The following is a 24,044-nucleotide window of genomic DNA, read 5'->3' as shown; positions in this document are numbered from 1 at the left end:
CTTCAATTTAATCAATACTCCAAAAGCACAAGATGCTGCATACTAATGTTACAACAAAATATATTGAAATAATTTCAAATTCTAAAATAAGAAATTCTTTTGATTGTGATAGCTTTAATACTGTTCTGTATCAATCTTTTTCTTTCCATTGGTGTACTAGCTATGTCGACTTTAAAGGTTACATAGACTGAAATGTTTCCCGTATAGTCGATTCGGACGGAAAGGTCACACAATGTAGCTATCCTTGATTGATGAAAGCTGTGTCCCTGCTGACTTTTTGACTAAATGAATTATATCATTAAGTTCGAGGTCATTGTATTGCGTTTTTATCTCTTTAAAATTCAGGGCCATATGATCTCTATGCATTCAAGATAGCAGGTACATAGCATTTAACTGTGACCACATGTACGCAACAATTACAATGAGGTAAATAATTATATGTTATTGTTTAAATCAAATTGAGCTCCGAGGTAGCATATAACATGTGAAAAAGTTAGCTTTACTGTGAGCTCAAGTCAACTAAAAAATATAATTACCATTTACACATTTATCATTTGAATTTGATAACGTTTTCAATATTGTAAATAAAACTTATCTTTCTAATTTTGGTGAATTATTGATAAAATTCTGTTAGAATCCATTGTTAAATTTGACAATGAAACATAAAACCTGTAATTGGTTTATTTTTGCTTGTGAGTATTGAATGTAGAAGATGAACGGAATGGAAGCATCAAATATATGTGGGGAAATAATGTTTACTGTCTCACAGTGACGGTTCAAATCACTCAATAAAAACGCTAATGAATACCAATTTACCAGTGAACAAATATTATCCAACTCCAAAAAACGTGCAAACTCGTGAACTGCAAAATTCCATTATCACATTATGTAACATGTGCAGCTAGACCCAAGCCTGCAGGTTAACTCATGGGGCAAACCAGTGCTTCGTATCAATCATACAGATCAGAAAAAACTCCTGTCATGACCGAGAAAGAAAGGTAATGACTGCAGGGGAATAGAATCTGCATACGCATGCAAATGAACCCCATCTTTATTTCAGATATAAAATGAAATTAGAGACGATAGGATGTAACAGGGTTAGGCTGGTACAAGTGACGAAGCAAGGTTCCTACAACATTCCTAATCAAGTTTACATGCTTCTGATTAACAAGATTCATTAAGTGTCAAAGTGAAACGCCCAAACACTTTATCAACGTATTTCTTAACAGGTTATTGCTACTCCAAATCTCTGTATTGGAATAAGACAGGTGGACTTTTTTGAAACGATACGAAAATTATAGCTATCTGATCAAATTAAAGACGCGTGTGTGGCAAACAAACATTTGTCAAAATTTTCTTACAAACTTAAATAAACTGATAGAAAAATTGGATCTCAGTGAATTTCCATTACCTGACATTCATGACTTATTCTGTGCTTTTCTTTGACAAATATAGCCATCAAGATGTCCTGTTTAGATTTCAGCTCCTGTGTTAAAGGCAGTTTATTGTATCCTATTTTCGTATGGTTTTATCACAAGGCAGGGTGTTTGTGTTTGCTGTTATTTCCACACCAGTGCCTCTAAAGATCATTATGTCTCACACTACCCACAATAACTGAAACTTCTCACCTATCTTCTAAAATTACAAGACGTTGAGACCACAATGTGGTAAATGTGTTTTAATATTAGTTATTACATATTAATTATAATTCAGTTCTGAATAAATTTTGCTACATAATCAACAAATGTTTTTTCTTGATTATTTCACCATTTTGTTTTTATCATGTTTATAGTATTATTTATATCATTGCTATAATACTGTCATATTAGGATAAACCCCTATATATAGGTAAACTGAAACCCTGACTTACCACAGAACCTTGTGATAGAACGGATACCACAGAAAGCATGTCTCTTAGTTAGTACAAACGATATGATGGACCTGAAACTTAGAAACCATAGATCTTGGATACTGTTCCAATGCATATGATATAATGGGGCTGACACCACAGTAACCTTGTTCCTTAGTTACTGTAGCTATGAGATGATGGGGCAGATACACATAACACAGAAACCTTGTTCCTTGTGTAACAGGTCATTATTGTTTCAATGCCTCCATCAGGAGTCAAACCCGGATCCTCTGACTTACTAGTCTTACGCTTAAGAAATTCTCCCTAGCCCGAGTCGTTAGAAAGCAGCTAGTATTTCACCAGGGTGACATTTGGTTACCATAGCTATAAGATAAATGGGGATGACACCACAGAAACCATATATCTTGGTTAAAGTTAATATCAGAGGAAGGGGCTTACACATTTACCGCAGAAATCTTATATCTTGGTTACAGTTACTACGAGATGATTGGGTTGACACATTTACCACATAAACTTTGTCCCTAGTTGTTACTGTAGCTTTGTCAGTATGAGATGGCCGGGCTGACAAAAACCTTGTACCTTGACACACAAACCTTGTAACTTGGTTCCAGTAGTTTTGAGATGATGGGGCTGACACACTTCTAAGATCACACAGTGAGAGGACTGCCAACATCTACTGTCATATAATTCCCCAATCTGTGACAGGCCCAAGGAAACTGTCAGCTCCTGGTAGCATTAATCTCCTCACTCTTTCAGTTAGAATTTATGATTTTTAATGTAAGGTCCCTGATAATGTTATCAATATCCCTCAACAAAGACGGAGAGATCTATACTTGGCCACCATGAATGCCATTTCCCTGATATGTGGATTTCAGCTATAACAGCCGCGCCTACACTTAAACTAATTTTCCTAGATTGTGTAAAATTTGTATACAGATTTTCCTATTCAGAAGAAACATTATAATGTATGTATTTTCCCAGGAATGTTTTAGGAATACTCTGACCTCTTTATATCCTGTCTCAAGCCTTATGACTGGTATTGATGAATGGGAAATGAAAAGACTTGGTTATAGAGTTCATTTCACCATGATAGGGTTTCCACTGATAATGGTTTTATCAAATAACTATAAGCTTAGTACATACAAACATCTTTTTAAAAATCATTCAAACCACTTAGATGGGTGGATATGGTTCAAAAGCTTTGATATGAATTATTTTTCTTCAAATCAACATATATATTTCAAGTAATACAACAAATACATTCTACTGTTCAGTAATATATTCCCATTTCAAATTACTGTAGAATGAAATCAGTTAGTATTCAGTCACAGTGTCATGTACAATTTTTGGTAAGTTTGATTACTTTAAAAAGATGTCCTTACTATATCAAACAGCTTGTTACTCATTGGTACACTAGTGTTATTATGTACGAGAAACTGAATTCCACTCTAAAATATAGATATTTAACAGAATACAGCTTACAATAAACGAAAGCCTCACTTTAAAATGACATTCAAACCACTCTGTAGGAAAGCAATGGAAAGATTCCATAAAAGTACCACTTAAATGTCATCACAAAGCTCTTGTAACTAAAGTATATCACCTCGAAATTACAGCTTATATCATCTAGTTACATCCTTTTCTCTTCAAACACCAGCTTAATGGTCATCAAATTTATTCTCTATTACACATAAACCTTCAGTAAAATCAAACCATTAATTTAAAGATTAGGACACATACCATCCATCGGCTGTGTGACAAAAGGTCGCGACCTTACATGATTGATCCGATTGATTATGAAACAACCTAAACTCATTAGGACAGAGGTGGCTGACCGCTGGGTAGCAGTGTAAGTGACAATGACTTTGATTGGACAGTTGTATCTTCATGTGATCAAAGCCGTTATCAGATTATCATACGTTACAGCCTTTAATTAAATAGTTACTCTGGCAACAGTCCACACCCCAGGATCATCAAACAGATGCTTGTTATACAGTGTCCATATCGGGATAATTTCCTGTCCAATCAGGAGCCAGCAAAGGGAATTAAAACCCAGACAAATTAGAAATGATGTATCTGAATCTGGTTACCTGGCCAACAATGGTGCTGCTAAGTCATCTCTACGGTAACAAAATAAAAACACCGCCCCATTTCTACAAATCAATGTCCTGCTTCTATAGTGAAATAATATGGCTCTTTTTATTGACCGATGCGATGTATTTTTATTAATCGGGAACAAATGGGAAGTAGCTGATCTAACAACCCAATTGAACTGAGATACATTGATAACTAAATATTGAAAAAAGTGGCATGAAATGGAAACCAACCAATCGTTGACCAGTATTTGTCACATTAGTACAGATGCACTACTTTTCTAGAGTATTCTCAATTACATTTTAATTATGTCTTTTCACAAGAAAAACATTATTTCTAACTTATTACATAACATTAATTGAATTAGTAACACTTATCAAACATTATTTTAAACATGTACCCTATTGCCCAATTGGCAGAATCATCATAGACTTACAATCACTTATACAAAACTGTACTTCCTGGAAGAAACTTAATCTGGTTTAATTTAATAAAAAAACTTATCATCAATTCCAAAGCAACTAATTCTTACCTCACCAGATCAACTATCAAATGTTCAAATACAAGACTTTCAATTTTCATCCCAGGGTATTTCTGAGAGGGAGCATATTTCCACAAAATTCATTTTTACCTACCTGTGCACTTCACACCTGGTACAATATTAAGTTTTACCTACAAAGTACCTGTGCACTTCACACCTGGTACAGTATTAACTTTTACCTACAAAGTACCTGTGTACTTCATACCTGTTCTAATATTAACATACACTTACCTAAGTACTTCAGTAGATACAGCTAATATCAATATTTTGTAAATCCTTTCAAACTCCGGTAACACTGTGGTCAGCTGAAATACCTATCCACTTTGATCTACACACTGGACTGTCCAAACATTCCAATGTATACCTGGTTTACACTCGAGAGTCACGTAACACAGGTGTGACTAACAGATACAGACAGGTGTGACTAACAGGTATGCATGTCTCTGGTACCCAGTCAATCACACTGTTTTAATATTATCCAACCCTGATATTTCTGTCAAATACGCCAAGAATCACTGATCGATGAAACATCTCAACACCTGCATGCCCCCACTGACCGACCTTACAATCTACACTGGTCAAGCATGAAGAGATGGTCAAGTTTTGATTGTCCCGAGGCGAACTGATGCCCACGAACTGATGTCCAGCCCCATAGACATTTAACGGTTTATGTATAAACTGACCCTTTTATTGGCCTATGATGTGCAATTAGCACCATCCTGCCCAACTCTCTCTGGCCTGCAGGGCCTACACAGATCAACCCAGTACTTTAGTGGGCCGACGTCCTTTAACATTGAAATTGCGTGAAAATGTAATCGTACTTAACCAGGCATACCATTGGCCTAATCAAGTGTGTTTGCTTCATGGTAAATGCTTTTATAGAGATGAAAGAGACTTTCAAATGAGAAAGAATATTCAATTCCATTCAGGAGGGACTTAGACTACAATTTTATGGTTTAAAGTACCAGCAAATTCTTTATATCTCTGCAAGCCATCAAGCGACAAACCAGCATTACCATATAAGGTATATAAACCATAATAGCAAAATATAACTGCTCCAACAAAAGTTGAGCTGGCAATGTATCCTTTAGAATGCAAATACATCTACTGTGAAATTTACTAAGGTACTTCTTTATAATTGCAAAATTACTTTACAGGGACTGGCGATGCTCACCAAAGTATAATTTATAGCTGAACTGTGCTTCCTTGTAACTTTAAGATCATTATATAGGGCTGATGCTCATCATTATTTACCAGGAATTACTTCTGTGTAGATTAAGATCACTTTATAGTATCTGATGCTTGTTGAAGTTTACCAGGACAGTAATTTTGTGAAGCTTGAAGATCACTTTATAAGAACTGATGTTCATGGAAGTTCACCCTTATGTGTTACAATTAAAATCATTGTCATGCATGTTGGCTATCAAACAGAATTAACAATTTTTTTTCTAATTACTGTTCTAAATAAAGTCATCAAAAACAAACATTTGCATCACTCACCAAAAAACACCACACCGAGTAATGAGTCAAATTAAAAATTTACAATGGTTTGTATCGACACTGCTAAATATTGATGAGTGAACTAAAACTGTTCTCCATGGTTGAAAACACAACACGCAATAAAATCACAACTTTTCAACCATGATACCATGAAAATGATGATCATCTTTTGACAACCCAGCCCTTGGCGGCAAAAGAAATAAAATTCATCAACCAGTTCGCTGTAGCTTGCAACGGTTTTATCCCATTTAGTGCCCTCTAAAGAGAAACACGATCACAATACCAAACAATATCGTGAGGGCCACGGTTCAACTCAGTACGATCGTACGACAGAACGTGTACCATGCTTTGACAGCGTGTATTTATACAGGATACATATTCTCGGATCAAATTTTCAATCTGACGGAAAGTAATGATTCCTACCTCAGTGTCACGACAACCACTTCTGTAAACTTTGTCAAACATGCAAATTACTGAGTAGACTATTTGTACCGATGAGATAGGTAGAGGGCGGAGAGACAGACATGCTACAATGTTTGTAGACACTTCGGCAACATACCAGAAGTAAATGTTACAAACCTATCAAACTGTACTTCCAATCAATATCTATTGTAAAATTTCCAAAAAAGTATTCTTTGCAATCAATCTTATATTCTTTTCTATCCTTTTTCTGACACTGTTTACAGGACAAACAGTTGATAAAAGCCCTTCCTTGTTCTATGTTATGCCACAAATCCTTTGGTTCATTTTGAGAATGTATTCAAGTGGAAAACATAAAGTGACAATGCAATGTTTACATCCAATCTATCCGAACATATCCCATCTCACGTAAACCTGGGCGCACAATGGCACGGAAAGAGAACTGTACGTATAGTATGACTAATGATCGTCTTCACCCAGGTAGGTAAATCTAATCTATCCACACACAAAGTGCCGCGCATTTTTCCCTTAAATTTAAAATAGAAACACCAACAAAGAAAGCGATCCCGATGAGATGCGCTGATAAAATTGGGATCAGCGGGATTGGGGTTTTAGTTTTCAACCTTGTAACCTTAGATCTGGGCGCTGATATTGATGGATAATGTCAAAACACTAAGTGTTGGTAATGGCACATCACAGTACAGAGAGGGTGAACAATTTACAATATGGTAGAGATTTTAACAAACTTCTACTCATTACAACTCCAGCCTATTTACCGTGCCATATATAGACCTGAGGCTCGAAGCTGATCTTAAAACAAACTTAATCCCCCAAAAATTATGAAAAAATACTGTAGGTCACAGCTTACCAGAGGCTCGAAGAACTCAACAATTGAGATGAGCTTTAAACAAACCTTCATCCAAAAAACCCGAAAAAATAGGTCTAAATCCTTGCTTGAAAATCTTCCTTTGAATACAAAGTTTTTAGGGTTTTTTAAACTTCGGTCAATGCTTTTGCAAAGATATTTTCTCATTAAGAAGTGTTTACTTAGGGGAAAGATAATGTTGCTTATTTGTACCTCCTCAATGAATTGTTCGATGTAGACTAGTTTGTGTCTTTGTGCATGTACGTACGTATTGTGTATACATATTAGAAGAGAATAGCAAACATAACCTTGAGGCACCAGTACTATTTATAGACCCAAGGGAAATACATGACAACACGAATGTGACCACCAGCAATAAATAATTCAATTGTACCCATAAGTTATGATCAGTAGCTGTCATGTCCAACTTTTCATATGGTTATCCACAGGTGACCAGTAAATCAATCCATCAGCTGACCACTATAGATGTAAGACTGACCATTCGGGATCGCCACTAAGCTGGCCCTGGGAATCAAAAATGACCATATGAGGGCAAGCTATGTTTTATCATTCTCATAAATCCTTAGCCCTGTGTAGTTCTGGGAAATGTATGGGCAAAACGTGTCCTTATGACTTACAACACAGGTAGTAAAATTGTTCCCTACTCCCAACCATTCCCACACAGTCCACTTTATTTTGTGGGGTCAAAATCTGATGATTTGTTTCTGGAACATATATTTTTGGTTGCAATAAGCAAACAGTTGATGGTGTTTATATTTTGCCTATATTACATGTCACAAAAACAGCAAAAATAAAACCTTCGCTACTCATTTTGACAGTTAGTCCTATTTTCAAAAAAGCTACCATGGTTTAACAGAAATACGAAGATAATGAAATGATATTTTAACTGCTTTTAATATATTCTTTGTGAAGAGCTTTGCTGACACAAATAAATCAAGATAAACCTCAAAACATCTGACCTGGTAACAATTAAGGAACTAGCAGATGTTACTAAGAGTCAGATTCACAATAAATATATGTATCTTTATACACAAGTATTTTAACTTCTAATCTCTAAGTGTCTCCCTTTATATGAAAACTATCCCCTCAATATTAAACTACGATGTACTACACTTATTCAAAGTCTAGACATTGTCACCAGTCTGCATTAATTTTCTAGATTCTCAAAAAAATCAGTTTAATTTCCAGTTCAGTAAATTTAAGGTAACAAGCTACTTTACATTTTATACCTGTATAATGTCTCAGTTACCTCCCTTAACATTTCCTTAATGAATATTTCTGTATCTCAGACCTACCCAAGTGTAACCAATGTGGAATTTATAAACATCAATCCATTTTTAAAACTTGGACAAAAACTCCTCAAATGTTCCCAAACCTGTTTTCAACAAATTATTTAAGAAGTGATAAAAGATTAAAAAGGGATAAGGCCTATAAATAAACATCTATCCCTGTTTGAATCAAAATGTTGGAGCTACTATAAACATTCCTACATAAACACAAACATGTCACACCGACAAAAAAACACGGAGTTTATTGACAAATAATTAAGAGATTTGATGTGTAGTTTAGTTATTACAAGATAACTTTTAGTGCTCTTAACACAGGGGATGACTATTCAATAAGAAAAGCAACAGACCGTGGCCAAAGACTTACGAGTCGTTGGGTTATACACACTGGTATAACATATGCTTACCACAGGTTTGTCCTATAGAACCAACGTGGCAACACAGATGGCCTCTGTGGTAGTGACAAAAACAACTAGTGCCCTATAAACCTTCTTTAAAAGTGAAGGAAAAATCGAATAAAAAGCTTAACATACCTCAAATGTGAAGACTCTGCTCGAAAAAGTTACATAAATATCCCATCACCACAACTACCAAAACATGCTGTACATCTAGTGTGCCGAAGTTACAACAAGGAAAAGCTCTAAAGCATGACAGGTGAGTTTGAACAAATGAAAAACTAGGCGCCTATTAAGTGGAGCATAACCTTCCTTCTATTTACCTACCTATAGCTTTCCATCAACTTTCCATATATGGCATTGCTAGCTGTTTAAACATAAGCCCCGCCCACTCATCAACAAATCATAAAAGCCTTATGTTGCACATCAGATGTGTATTTTAACAAATGAAAACATGGCTAGATAAGAACGCTCGAGGCCATATACGGTTTTCATCAATAGAAGTATGTACTTGAACAGTACAAAGATCATCATATCCACACGCCTATTTATATATGTCTTCGGGGGTACATTACACGGAAAGTCTATCTCAATATGTCCATAATATAATGTTATCGCCATGTATATAGATCAATAGGGAGGCATTATTAAATGGAATATTAGCATAAAGACGTATCTGATGAATAACAACGGTCGGTTGTGTAGTGAGATACACATCCTATAAGTGTAGAGACTAATTAGGCGTTCCAACAGAGAACCATCTCTCTCAGTAACCAGTCAGCTTTATAGCACCAGTCGGTCTGTCTAAAGATGAGGAACATTTATCTGACATATCTTGTCATATTGACTATCATTTGTAAATAGACACACACACAATGCTATCATTTTGACCTGTGTCCATTACTGCCGTTTCTGATGGACCACCCAAGACTGGCATATACCAATAGGTCATCTTAATTCACCATACTGTAAAATATTACATGTACGGCTTCCCTTAACTTCATGAATTTAGTAAAAACAAATGCAATTTAATATTCCTAAAGCATTTCACATTTTATAACATATCAAAGAGAAATAACTAATTCATGTCATAACAGATTTAAAAGAAATGAGATATTTAATTAAACCGTCATAAAAATTCTTGCAATTTACAAATTAAACTGATTTTTTGTAAGTGAGGGATATTGGTTAAAAGTAAAATTCAAAGAAAGCTATGTTGATGTCACACGAATTACAGAAATGAAATATGGACAAAACCACATCAACAGAAGTGAAAATTCACACCAAAACGAACAATGCATATGAAGACATGTTTTCCCATTCACAATAAACAGTGTCATACTTATTCTATACTTACTAAAACAGCCAGCAACCATCACTGGAAATGTTTTTCATCAATAATCCCCTGATGATGTCTGTATGTTGTAATCACGCGACAGTAGCTGCCCACTTGTACAAATTAATCAAGACTTTGTACTGTAGCAATCTCAGTCACTAACACAGATCACATGTCAAGCTTCAAAACAAGTAAGGCCTCAGATATATCCAAACAGGTATAAAAACAACAAAATGATGATCACCGGAAAAAAATGGATAAGATATCCTAAAGTGTGTGTGGTTTTCCCTGATTATTTTTTTTACAGTGAATGCAACAAATTTCATCAGAGGCCGTTGCACCGATACATCCGATTGGTCGATTGCTCTAAGGACAGTTTTTTCGCTCTCTCTGTGTATGCCTGCTAGGAAGCAATCTAGACCTATTGATTTTCTGTAGGAGGCGGCATGTGCTTGCTATACTTTCCAACTATGTATAAAAGATAATTTACATACATTGCAAGACCTTGCTTAAAATAGGTACAAATATGAGACAAATTACGTTATTAATCTCATTGGCTTGGAGGTAACCTGCTGTGAATTAACTACCAAGCACAATGACTGATTTAACAGCTGACTTCCAGGTGATTGCTGACACTTAACGTCACCAGCAAATTTTAACCAATTAACACCAATCATGTCATGCAGAAGATTATTTTTGGAATAAGTAAAAATTAGTGATGTGAAAAAATAACTGCACGCATCAAAGCTTCCAAAATATTTTGTTTCTTTTAAGAATATTTTCTTTTCATTTTTTGATCCCTCCTAAAAAATGTTCAGCCACATAAATGAAGGATTTATATTGTGATATGACTATAAATCACCAAACAGAATTTGTAAGTTAACAAACAAATGTTTATTTATGCTCAAGGGGACATTAGAAATAGACTTATTCACTACTCTATAAAAATAATAGGATTTGAGCTAAATAATGAAACACTATATTACTTGAAATAACTTAACTGTCTGCTAGAAACTTAATTAATATTTCTGTTCCATTCTAGTCCACACCCTGATGTCCAGACATCTAGGCCATTCAGTTACATAAACACAATCTGGGACCTCATTTAACCATCCAGATCTTATTGGATGCCGACAATTTGTTTAATTTTTATTTTTGCAAATGGAAGTAATTAAAAGGTAATATTAACATCTGTGTGTCCATACTTATCTGTTCTGGTAGTTAAGTGTAAAAAATAATGAAGTTGGATCAATCTAAACACTATGTAATTTATATCATATGAGGATTTCATATAAACACTAGTCAATATGAAGTAGGTATAGTAGTGGATCCAAACAACTTCCCATTAGCACTCTACAAAACATTGTCAGCAAATTTTAGAAATAATCATAAAGGAGGGTTGCTCCTTTCGGATCGTTTTACCGTTGTGCATCAATTTTATCTATAGAGACACATTTTGCTAAGCTTTTTCAAATGTATTTTGAAAGCTATATTGACCTTGTAACATCTATTTGTCTAATTAATATTTATATCAACCTTTCTTGTCTGTATTTTGTTGTATAGTTTCCCAAAACCTGATACGTACTAAAGTACATCAATTTACTATCCTTTCACTAACAATTCTCTCAACCTCAAAACTCTCCGCATAACATGATTTTAATGAATATAATCACAACCATCTATTAATTGTTTCCACATTTTACCAGGAAGCGCCTACAAGATTTGTTTTACTAAAATAAAAGTATGAAACATATAATGGTATACTATCCCTGTGTATGGGATTGAATTTTAGGGCACAACAGTCCGCTGTTTCAGGCTACGTCCTTCACTTTAGTGACAGATCGAGGCTTAATTTCATCACAGATCAATAGCACAGCCACAGTCTGATTAGGTTTATGAAAATTAGATTACATTGCAGCCCCTCACATCTTCAGATGTCAAAATTCACCCAGAATACCATTAACTTGTGTGAGCGATTTCTTTCCCTGCTTCAGGACTACTCTTGGAACGCTAATGATTTAAACTCTTAACTATTTTCGTGTTCAAATGTTAAAAAAACTGAAATGAAATACCATTCATTTAACTGGATAAAGGCAGTTTAACACCATGATTCCGGGCATTTAACATTATAATCCTAAAAAACAATTATATTTTTGCTACAGATTCTTTAAGACACTTGGATCCCAAAATGCTTTCTGGCATTGGGGAGCATGATGAATTATGATCTGTATATTTCAACCAGGGAACACCAATTCTGTTTAAGCTGCAAGCAGCCGTTCTCCAAATCTCCACAGCTGAACAATGTAAGATTTCCCATACTTGGATTACACAATTTACACTGTAGAGCTTGAGTGACAGTGGTATTTGCCGATACCATTTAACAACATGCAACACATTGTCCTTGTAATGCAACAGCATACTTGACCACACTAGTAGAGAAAAGGTCAGTGTTCAAAAGATACATCTGATTACACAGATTTTAACACCTTCATAAAGACATTACTGTTAATCAAATAGAGTTTTCCTTAAAGTCAACCTTTAAAACTATTTAAAATAGTTGTCAGCCCGTGGAAGAGGACATGTAACCTCACTAGTACCAGGTACAATTAATGGTTGTTAAGTAGTGCACCTGTAGACACAGTTGTAAACACGAAATGGATAAGAAGGTTGTAAATGGGTTAAAATGGTCGTAACTTTGCAGTCAAAGTCTTTCGTAAAATAAAAGTAAAAAAAGTTATAAACACTACTTCAGATTGAAATCATAAGAACTCATTCTCCTCCTATACTTCTAAAATCAAATTAATTAAACTGAATAAAAATACATTGTATCAAAAATCATGTGACCTATTCATAAAAGTGAACATCGACAGCTTGTATCTGACACGTCACCAAGGCAACCCGCTGTTACACACATTACGCTAATCTTTTGTGACAATTCACAGATCTGCACTTCATTACACCAACGAACACAACAGCTGTCAATCAACATGTCAAAAAGATGACTTTTATAAAACATATTCACACGTAGCCATTCTATTTAAGCCATGCTCGTCACTTTATATTGAGGTAAAAATCAATTTTATTCTCTTTCACTGAACAGTGCATTGGGTTTAGTCTGGTGAAATGAATCGCTATTGATTCAGTAAGGCGATATTGAAAGTGAAATATAATCTGCTGTAGACACAAAACAGCAGAAGTTAATCCAGACTTTTTTATGTAATTTATCCTATTTTATCATCGAGCGAGCTACATTTGGTAAATCTAGATCCAGAGTAGGATTAAAATAACAGATTCACTTGGAATCAAATGACTTAATCATTACTTTAAAACAAAACAACTTTTTTTTTCTAATTGTGAATAATCCTGAAACTTGAGAAAACACATGTTCCTTTACTTCCTATTGTGTATTCAGGTAAACATGTAAACTGAAACTGTATAAAATGAAAAAAAAATAATAAGCCGTCACAATGCCTTAAGATTTCTTACTGTGGATACCAATGATGCTACTTAAATATAAATGGAACAGTTTTTATGTGGATATAAACATGTATGATATATATCTGTATGTTAACTTTCAGATGCATATTACAAATAGCATGACTGGAACATATTTTTTTTTATATATATATCTAAATTTGATATCGCTGTTGATATTACTGGAAAGCTCAGATGTTCTCTGATACAAGGTAACGGATAAGTTACCATAATGCTTTCTTTATGAAGAATCAGCAAGAACATTCTTTAGAATTTATTGAAAAATTGTATACTAAAAGTTTAATATAGATTTGAATAAACGTGTTCAACATTTCAAATCTAATTTCACAACAACAATCCAGCATATCTCAATTAACGTGTGTGAAAATCAGCAGGAACATACTTTAAGAATTTATCAAAAATTTGTATACAAAAATTTAAATACAGAATTGAATAAACTTCAATTCAGGAGGTTTCAATTAACATGTCATTGTTGAATTTTTGTTATTTTTTCTCTACATGAATGAAACGTTACTCTATAAAAGGACTTGATCCCTGACATAAATGAAAAGAATAGCTTTTAATTCGTATTTAAGAGCCATATTCGAACAAAATTACGTACAATGGTTTGTAAATCGTCAGTATTTTGACAGGGTGTGCCAAAAGCTATTGGTGATGTTCTACGTGATCACAAATACAAATATTTCCCTACTTTTACTATGTCTAATCCATCTATTTATAATACAAATTACAGGTATCAATCACAAATCCTTTCCAGGTCAATGGTAATATTGTATCAATACTAGACATTCTTTTCTACAGGTAAATGTCTATTCGTTGACAATCTTACAGGTATTGTACAAACAGTATAATTCTTATAGACAGTTTATGTACATGTTAAAGTTTTAACATACATTTCAGCACTTACCTGTGATTAATATCGTAAACATGTACCTTGGTATGGAGATATGTATCTTGTCCTCGGGTATTAATCATGAAACAACAGATAAGCCAGATGTTTTGTGAATATCTAGATTACCTGATCAATCTTTTATCCCCAGGGTTGTCAAAATTATTCATCTAAAATTTTCACAATAAAACTGAAGGTGTGTCCTGCTGATCCTGATCAGAAACAGTTATATACCTGACACAGACAGGTAAATATTTCTATAATCCATATCAGTGTAAGTAATAGGACTGTATACCTGTTCAGCATGTATATTACAATACAGATACAGTAACAATAGTAGCCTTGTGACCATGTAAATATAGATAAACAAATACAAATCACCGGTTCAGCAGGAAGCAATTTAAGAAATACCTGCCTCAGGTGTGTATTTATGTTCTACAACCTGTACACCTGAGCAGGTAAAAAGTCAGATGGGTGAACGGCTCGTCATAACTCATCACACACCAGCGTCCCTGTCACTAGGAGTCCAGAGCATCAATCAATCCCTTACTTCCTACGCGACGACACGAGACCGTAATACACACACCACTGTGTAATTGACATCTAAATATGTTCAAAGGGTAATCATAGTTCATTTTCACTGGGGTGGGGCCTCAGGGTATTTATCCCTGTTTGGAATCACACAAATCAGATGTATATGGTGAAGAAAGTTCTATTACGCGTTCATCTATAAATAGACTAGGGTTTACATACAGTGGAACTTGTCTAAACCGTAAATCAAAGTGTCAGACCTTTCTAAACCAAACATCACTGTGGCAGCCTGTCCAAATCAACACCAATGTGTCTGACCTTTCTAAAATGAACATCACTGTGTCTGACCTTTCTAAAACGAGCATTACTGTGTCTGACCTGTCTCAATCAAAAACCAATGAGTCAATTTTTCTAAAATGAACACTACTGTCACTGTGTCTGCTTTTCCATTACAAACAGGCTCCATTAAGATAAAACATTATACATTAGGATCTGCTTGTAAATCTGGTTTATACAGGGTTCAATTTAGCAGAGATGTCTAAATTAACACAACACAGCCACTCAGAGAATTCTTTGTTCCCATTTTTCATTGTTTTGTTTTTTTAACATTTAGACAAGTTATGGGACAGGTAAAATTTCTAAACAATAAGCCACTGTAACATTCCAGCTGAAGAAGTGTTTTTTTCCAGTCTTCTAACTTGATTAAAACGATTTTACTGTTTTTACTTCTATCACTGGTAGGGCAATCAATCAAATAAATATAATAAACTTTTAGACCAGGGCACATCTTTTCAAATTTGATTTGATGACAAAGACATTCTTAATTATGTCTTGTCATGATATATCAAATAATCAAGACCCTGTCAACTGTATGTCAACTCTGACACCTCATGACTAAATTGGCAACATGCCTTTCACCTTACAAAATCCCCAATATATTAAATTTTGCTACCAATAAATTCTTTCAAACCTCCATGAGTTATTTCCCTTAGACAGAAAAACTATTTTCTTTAGTTATTTCCCTTTGACCACAAAACTCACAAACACCGGTTGTTTCCCTTTGTTTGAATTTGTCGGCCACCATCCGACACCATTGTAAATCTTCCTATGGGTTTAATAACTATACCTTATCAGCCAGCTTTATTTCACAGCAGAGTTTATAGATTGAAATCAATCAGACAACATACCTGATGCTCCAGGAGTTTCCTGTGTAGCTCGTCATCAGTGAAATTAGGTTTTTGGAAGGTTGACAGACTGTGCTCAACTCCATCCAGCCATTTTCTCAGGCACACAATGTCCGCCTCAAGATCTATCAAATAAATAATATTAATGATAACCATAAAAATAGCAGTTTTTTTTTTTCAAAATGATATAATTTACCCAGAAAGAATAAATTCCAAAAAGTTTATATTTGTTGTGTGTGTACATTGTATTACCTTTGAGCATGGTTTCCTTATCCTGCCAAATGTCCTTACAGGACACGGCCTTCTCCACCACCTCCCACTGGCTGTTTACGTGGTTCAGGCATTTCATTATCTCCCCTTTCAAGCCAGAGCGGCGCTGCAGCAGCTGCTTGGCATATTCATTGAAGAGCTTGTGGCGGGGGGACTGCTTCAGTAGCTCTTCATGGTAGCTCTGAAGAGAAACAAACATTTGACATGATGTGTAATATGTTCACAATCAATCCTTGAATTATTATTGTTCATGACTTCTCAAGTCAATAATAGCTTTTTAAGAAATAGAAATAATAAAGCATAATTTTTCAATAAACAAAAATAAAGCTCTATCATGAATCATATGGAAAAAAATTGCGCTACTATTTTTACAGGTCCCTTTCCCGATCATTTTCAATTATCACATTTCAAACTAGTTACTGTACAAGTCATATTGTTCTAAGCCACTGCAGAGTCAACAACCACACATATATCATATCAGACTTTTTTTGCAACACAACAATCATTTCTGTCTTAAAAAGTAAATATGAATCATACTTGACCCAGTAAGTGCCCTATCCCATAATTTTCCATCTTTATCGAAAAAATAAACTTTTTTTTGAAAGATTTATTTTTGGAAATTTTGAAAGATTTATTTTCATTTTTTTCAAACTGTTTAGAAGTACACATTGAGAATTTTAGGACAAATTCAGTATATATAGTAAAATGGTATAGATTTTTTTTATGATTTTGTACAAAGTTTTACATGCCGTTAGTAGCTATACATATTATATAAATGATAATTATATATATATAATTAGTTACAAGATAAATATCCTTCAGATGTCACCAGGATTGCTTCCTGGTGTCGGAAGGTTAGATTACATACGACGTTATACAATGGGATCCCCATACCAGTAGTTTTAATCACAATATGAATCTTCACTAAAATCTGGTGACAATGAAATACAACACACTTTACCATGATCCACACACCTGTAGCTTTATAGTACAAATAAATATACACATATAAAATATAATCTACATATATTAAATATTATGATTTTCCTTTTGATTCTATCATTAACTCATTCACCCCTGAAGACACATTTGAACCCTTCCATTATAAAGGTTGGAATAGTTCATTATGAAACTTCAGGGGTGAATGAGTTAAGCAATTCTAATAAAGAACATGCGTTCAATGAAAGTTAAACAGATTTTAAAATTGAATGCTTGGTATTTTTTATTTTTTCAGGGTGAGAGTCAACTTCTAGAGATGCGATATATATTATTTTATACTGTCTACCTGAGCATCTGTGCAGATTTATTGATAGATTTTTTATTAGGAAGATCTAATGAGTACCTGTACCACCTGCTAACACAGTCAGTTAGGAGAAGCTTTCAAGATACAAGTTTTTATACACTGTACTATATAAATGATTGGATACAAAATGTATAGTTTACCTTACTTCAGGAGTTCACAATCCACATAATGTGTTAGGGTACTTTTACAAATACATACACGGTAATTTGTTTTTTTTATTTTGGTAAGCTTATGATGAAGTTAACTTGTTTTGATAATCTGACAATGAAGTTAAAATGAGCAACAATGCATGTTTAAATCAATGATATCTTTTTAGTTATTGACTGTTTTAGAAGTTATTATCATGGATGAGTATGTGAGTTTGTACACAGAGTAAACAGAGTATTTATTACAGGGTGTAACTGTAGATTCGGTATGTGCAGAACCAGTAAAAGCAGATGTCACAGTTCTATTGGAGTTGCCTCCCCTAGACTTCCAACACAAAAAGCACATAATTACAGGTGGTGGATGGATATTTCACCGACATCACTTACAAACTTGGTTGTCAAACTTGTCATTGATGATATCTGAAAGCAATGTTTTTTTTGTCAGGCAACAGTAACAGAATTGACTGTGAACGTGTACATAACCAGACTACATTGTAGTAAATCCATCCTGAAACCTGAATAGTACTGAATATTGACGGAAAAAGTCAAGACTAAAACAATATAAAACAAAATCACTCATGTAGGTAGATGCATGTATATAAGGAAATGGTTTTGTAGGCAGTAAAAATGCTGCTTGTCTATACCCATGGCCATGCAGAGAGACATCAAACCCATTTATCAGGAAGAAGGGAGATAACTCTGTCTGGTTTAAAAGAAACTTGCCTTTGTGTTGACAGGAAATATTAGTAAACTACTTTGTATGAAAAATGTTTTATATGAAAATTCGTCACCAAAGCACTTAAATTTCAGGAATAAGAAAGTGGGTTTTTTTGGGGGTAAAAATAACAATATCTTATCCCCCCCCCTTCCTCGAAGTCAAATAGAGTCTCTGGTATAAAAATAAATAAAAAAACACATCAGCAATCAATAACCATTAATAGTTTAGTTTTTTTGCTTATTGAATGATCGCACAGAACATTTACCACATCAATGTCTAAAAAATAACCACCATATTATTTATTGTGATCAATATTACATGAAACCACCTCNACCTATTACAGTGTAGGACACTGACAATATAGCCATGTTGTGTCCCCCAGACACAATACTGTTACCTACACAGCCATGTTGTGTCCCCCAGACACAATACTGTTACCTACACAGCCATGTTGTGTCCCCCAGACACAATACTGTTACCTACACAGGAAAATAAAAGTATAGAACAGGATTTCCGATCCTTGTCATAGTGAATCAGTTGACCAGTTTTTTAGGAAAAAAAATGGTAAAATTAACATTTATCAAATAAGATTATTGCAGTACATATGATAAAGAGATATTCCAATTTTCCAAAAATATCTCTCCAGGAGGCTACTGTTATTTACCAGAAACAACCTACAGGAAAGCATGCACAGTAATAAAAATAAAATCTAAAGTCAAAGTTTGTGATTTATAGGGAAGGGCCCACATAAACCTTAACATCTTTATCTCTTTATAAGGTGAAGTACATGTCAGAAAGTCATTAAATTACACCTCTGTATACAGGTAGACACATATACCTGTATATCTCATCATAAACAGCCTACATAGCAGGCATTCTGTAGGCTGCCTTTGGGGTGAACAAAGGACACATTCCACAGACATATGACATGTTTTCTCCAGCTTTAAATATGATATACATTGCCTTCATTTTACAATGTAAACGTGTTTACAAATCAATATAAAGGTGTGAACAAATAAGAGAAACAGGAAGAGAATACTAAAAGTGTGGGTCCTCAATGTACACAAGATCTGGACAAACGAGATCATTTCTCTTCATGGGAACTTATTTGCCTGGACATTTTGGAACTAACCAAGTATGTGGAAGATCCTCTGTAATCTAGACAAGTTTACTTTTTTCATATTATAACACTGTTAAGAAAAATTCAAGATGATAAAATGTTACTCCAGAAACCTCTTTATCTAAAGTTGGAGGACATCAGTCCACAAACACAAGGAGGTGTTTCTGATTAAGTAGCAGGTTCTGAGATATCTCACTGGTTTTGTAAACAAACTGATGTCCTGACAGCAGGACAGGTAATGTGTGATAGGCTCCATCAGGTCGTGAGATTGATGGGTGACCTGCCAACAGTTATAACCTGGGACAAACGACATGATCCACTACACCTAGAGGCTACTCAGGACTAATTTAACTTGTAGAAATGATCTAACATCTTGCAGGCTCTAAATATATATTTACACAGTATAGAACCCGGAATAAAAAAAACATGTACTTAACACTGTATTATAAGTTTCTGATTCTAAAATGAGTTCTGCTACTTTATAATTGGAATTGCCTAGATTTAAAAAAAACTCAATTAAAAGTATGCCTTAAAAAAGACAATAGCACTTGCCTGAGGTATGCTTTGTTAGACCTAAAACCTTACTTATTACATATGCCCTCATTGAAATAGATGCAAGTGTTGAACTGTTCTTTATGCACCTGACATGTCTTAAGTAAGACCATTCAGGTAACTTCTATTAATTTATAGGTACATTTCACCAAACATCACAGGGATTGATGATGCTAGACTTCAAACATGACAATTACACAGATAACATCTGAATGATGTATTTTCTCGTTAGCATCCAAACTACCAAAACATGATGTGATATGATGATAAAACTTTCTTTTCAGATATTAAATACCCATGCTTCCATCATTACATTTTGAATGCCTACAAAAAAAATAAAAAGATTGCGAAGATCAAAAAGACTTTTAAGTAGCTGATAAACTCTAAGCAATATATAAAATCAAAAAAAAATCAGAAAAATAAAATGACAAACATCTCAAGTCTATGTGTCCTATAATATATATCTTTTTGATAAAACCTCAACCACAAGAATTTCGTCTCTTAGTCTACACTAATACAACATTTCCAACCAAATGGACATAAAGATTGAATGTCTTCCCATGGCATCTCTCCAACACCTTGCTACCCTGTCAGTGTGGGGTAAAACTGGTTTGGACCGGAGCAAACAACATAAATGGTGCATACCTACTTGATACTGTGTGTGGTTGACAGAGAATGTCATATACAGCAAATACACTACCATCTTTTTAAATTCCACAGTTGCATTAATGTTTTGAATCATCAGCAGTTATCAATCGCAAGTTTCACTGTTTCACTGAATCTCAAATGTCTATGTTGTTATAGTTTTTAATTCAATTTTGTCATATACTATTTTTTGGTTTGAAAACCTTATCATGATCATTACTAATATTCAAAGATGTACCTTTAGGCATTTCTTAATGAGACAAGGCACTAAGTTGTGAGTTAATGGTCTATAGGAGAGATAGGACAATAAGTCGTCTGGTTTAGGGATCATGTCACCAACTGGACACTGATACATGGAGGGTGTCAGGATACATTACAATTCCTATGGGTCACCCTGATCTGTCACGGCTGGTCAACAGTGATGTATTGGTCAGTCATTAGTACAATGGTCAGTAGACCATCAGTACAGCTGGTCATCTGTACTGACCAGTTAAGTGACATATGGGGGACTAATTTGTTTCTCAATATCTCTAACCTGGTGTAGGTCCCTGTTGAGTTCTATCTCATTACTTACAGTAATCAACAGGAAGTAATTAGACTCCCTAAGCACTGTGCACACAAGGCTCTAATGGCTATTATAGTATATACCACCTGTGTGTATGAAGTCATTTCGGTAGATTAAGTAAATATATTTGAGAATTTTACAGGCGGCACCTATAGATTTTTTTGATTTTATTTACAAAGGCACAGTTTACATACAGCACCATGCATCAGAAAACAGAAAACAGAATTAATCCATCTTTCCAGATTTAAATATTGAAGTCATGGACCATTACATAACGTAAAGGCTATGTGGTTATTACATCTACAAAACCAAACTATACGAAGAAGTATGATAATGTGTATACATGTGTACTCAACGGGAAATGATTTGTAGACATGAAATTATTTCAGTTTTCATCTGTTGATGTTGAATGTATCTGTTTGAATTGACTGATGTTTATTTACCGGTAAAAAATGTCGATAACGTGTTATGATTACGTCAGTAGGTTTCATGACAATAATATATTATGAAGTATGATCACCTGTAGATGAACTACAAGTCAATGATGACAAAGACATCCATTTATATTATAACTGCACTTCTGCCATTACAATCACCATGGATACAAAGAGATTGTGGTGTCTTACAGAGAGGCCCTGTCCCCTACACATGTGACACCTTCTGGTTTGGATGCTGTGTGTTGATGATGAGTCAACACCAGACAGGAAGTCAGCCTTTCACACTCTCATTACCCTGGTGACCAGTTACCATAGTAACTACTTCCCAAAATGACATAACCAGAATCCTATGTCTTGATCAATATCATTTTGACCTGTTTGAAGTAAGAGATAATTAATGTACAATGTCCACCAGGATAAAGATAATCTACCACCAAATTTAAGGAAGTGGTTGAGATCTGTATGTATGGCCTATACTTTCTGAATCATATGAAAATTTAACATAAGCTGCTGGTTAGCATGAAATTTTAGATATCAAAATATTGGAGAGATTTTAATAGTTGAATAAGACTTACTATGAATGTCAAGTAAAAGTAAAACCTATTCCTCCCAATGACCTTTCAGTATAGGTCAAGTAGACCTAATAAGACAACTGTTAGCACAAGTCTCATTGATTCTAGATTAGTACACAGACAATCTCGGTCAGCACTATCCTCATAAAAATAGCACTCCATTCAATGTTTCTAAGAATACAGTAATTATTTATTGATGATCTTCACTCCTTTGTCAAACTAATTTTACATAATGTCCTCACTGCAGGAAAGTTACCATTGTAAGCAGTATCTAGGGCAGAGAGGCTACAAGCATCTAATGATCTTGTTGTCACTGACAACTGCCTGTACACCTCTCAGACCTTAATTAAGGTGTAACACTACTGGGTGCGCACCTGAAGGTGTATCACAAGACCATGCCATCTGTCTACCTAATAATTTGTTTCAAAAAATAAAAACTCTTCCCTAACTATTCTTCCCTGATTGAAATGAAATATTTTGCATTTTAAATCAGAATTTTAATATTTATTTTTATAAGATAAACAGGTATTTGCTGGTGCTTGTATTGAAAACATTTAATGCATGTTCACAACCTTTCATGCCCACTACTAGGTAACTATACATATATTAGATCTCCCTATACAATTCCATTTGTTATTAAATAAAATAATGTATAATTCCTACTAAAAGGTCAAACAGGCCTATTTATTATTTAAATAATATTTATATGACATTACACACACTGCCCCTTCTAACCTTTTTGACAGGAAACTATTGTTTAGTAAAACAATGAATACATGATCTGCAGCCAGACCAACAGTGAGATGCAGTACTTTATAATGGAAACGTTTTACATTAAAAACTACCAAAATATGGTTCATCAATCAAGTTTAAACTTCAGTAAAACGGATATCTTTTCTTCTGGATATAACTGCCACATTTTTTTGCAATTGTGAAAACGACTTTCATACTGAAAGCCTAAGCCTATTGAGTAGACAGTTTTCTTGGTTATAATAAATGTATAAATTTTATATTTTAGACTGCAATGTTTGGTCTCGTTGACAATATTTCTTCTATTTTCACCAATATATTTAATAGTATCATCAAAAGTACAAAATAAAGTACGCCTTGCTATAAACATACTTTTAAGGTACAAGATAAAGCAACTCCTGCCATAAATATTCAAAGTTACCTTTGTATTAAGTGACATCCATTATCTTCATAAAGTTTCCTTATTAAGACATAGGTCTCACAAAAATATACCTTAATATATTTTCTTAATAGCATTTAATTAAATTTCAATAACTTCG

The 24,044-nt window shown here is 34.3% G+C and overlaps 1 protein-coding gene across 2 annotated transcripts in view; it reads right to left on the bottom strand.

Moving 5' to 3' along the window:
- Positions 1–24,044, bottom strand: part of LOC110467090 — a 100,433-nt gene that overhangs the window by 36,095 nt on the left and 40,294 nt on the right. Inside the window, exons 6-8 of one of the 2 annotated variants that reach the window (XM_021524004.1) lie at positions 18,534–18,566; positions 16,680–16,878; positions 16,431–16,552 (exon numbers count right to left, since the gene is read on the bottom strand). In XM_021524004.1, the coding sequence (XP_021379679.1) occupies positions 16,431–16,552; positions 16,680–16,878; positions 18,534–18,566 (354 nt within the window). The remainder of the gene's footprint in view (positions 1–16,430; positions 16,553–16,679; positions 16,879–18,533; positions 18,567–24,044) is intronic. The other variant, XM_021524005.1, reaches the window with a different exon arrangement.

This window comes from Mizuhopecten yessoensis, unplaced genomic scaffold (genome assembly GCF_002113885.1).
Source record: "Mizuhopecten yessoensis strain PY_sf001 unplaced genomic scaffold, ASM211388v2 scaffold11159, whole genome shotgun sequence".
NCBI lineage: Eukaryota > Metazoa > Mollusca > Bivalvia > Pectinida > Pectinidae > Mizuhopecten > Mizuhopecten yessoensis.
This window is presented reverse-complemented; position numbering and strand designations above follow the sequence as displayed.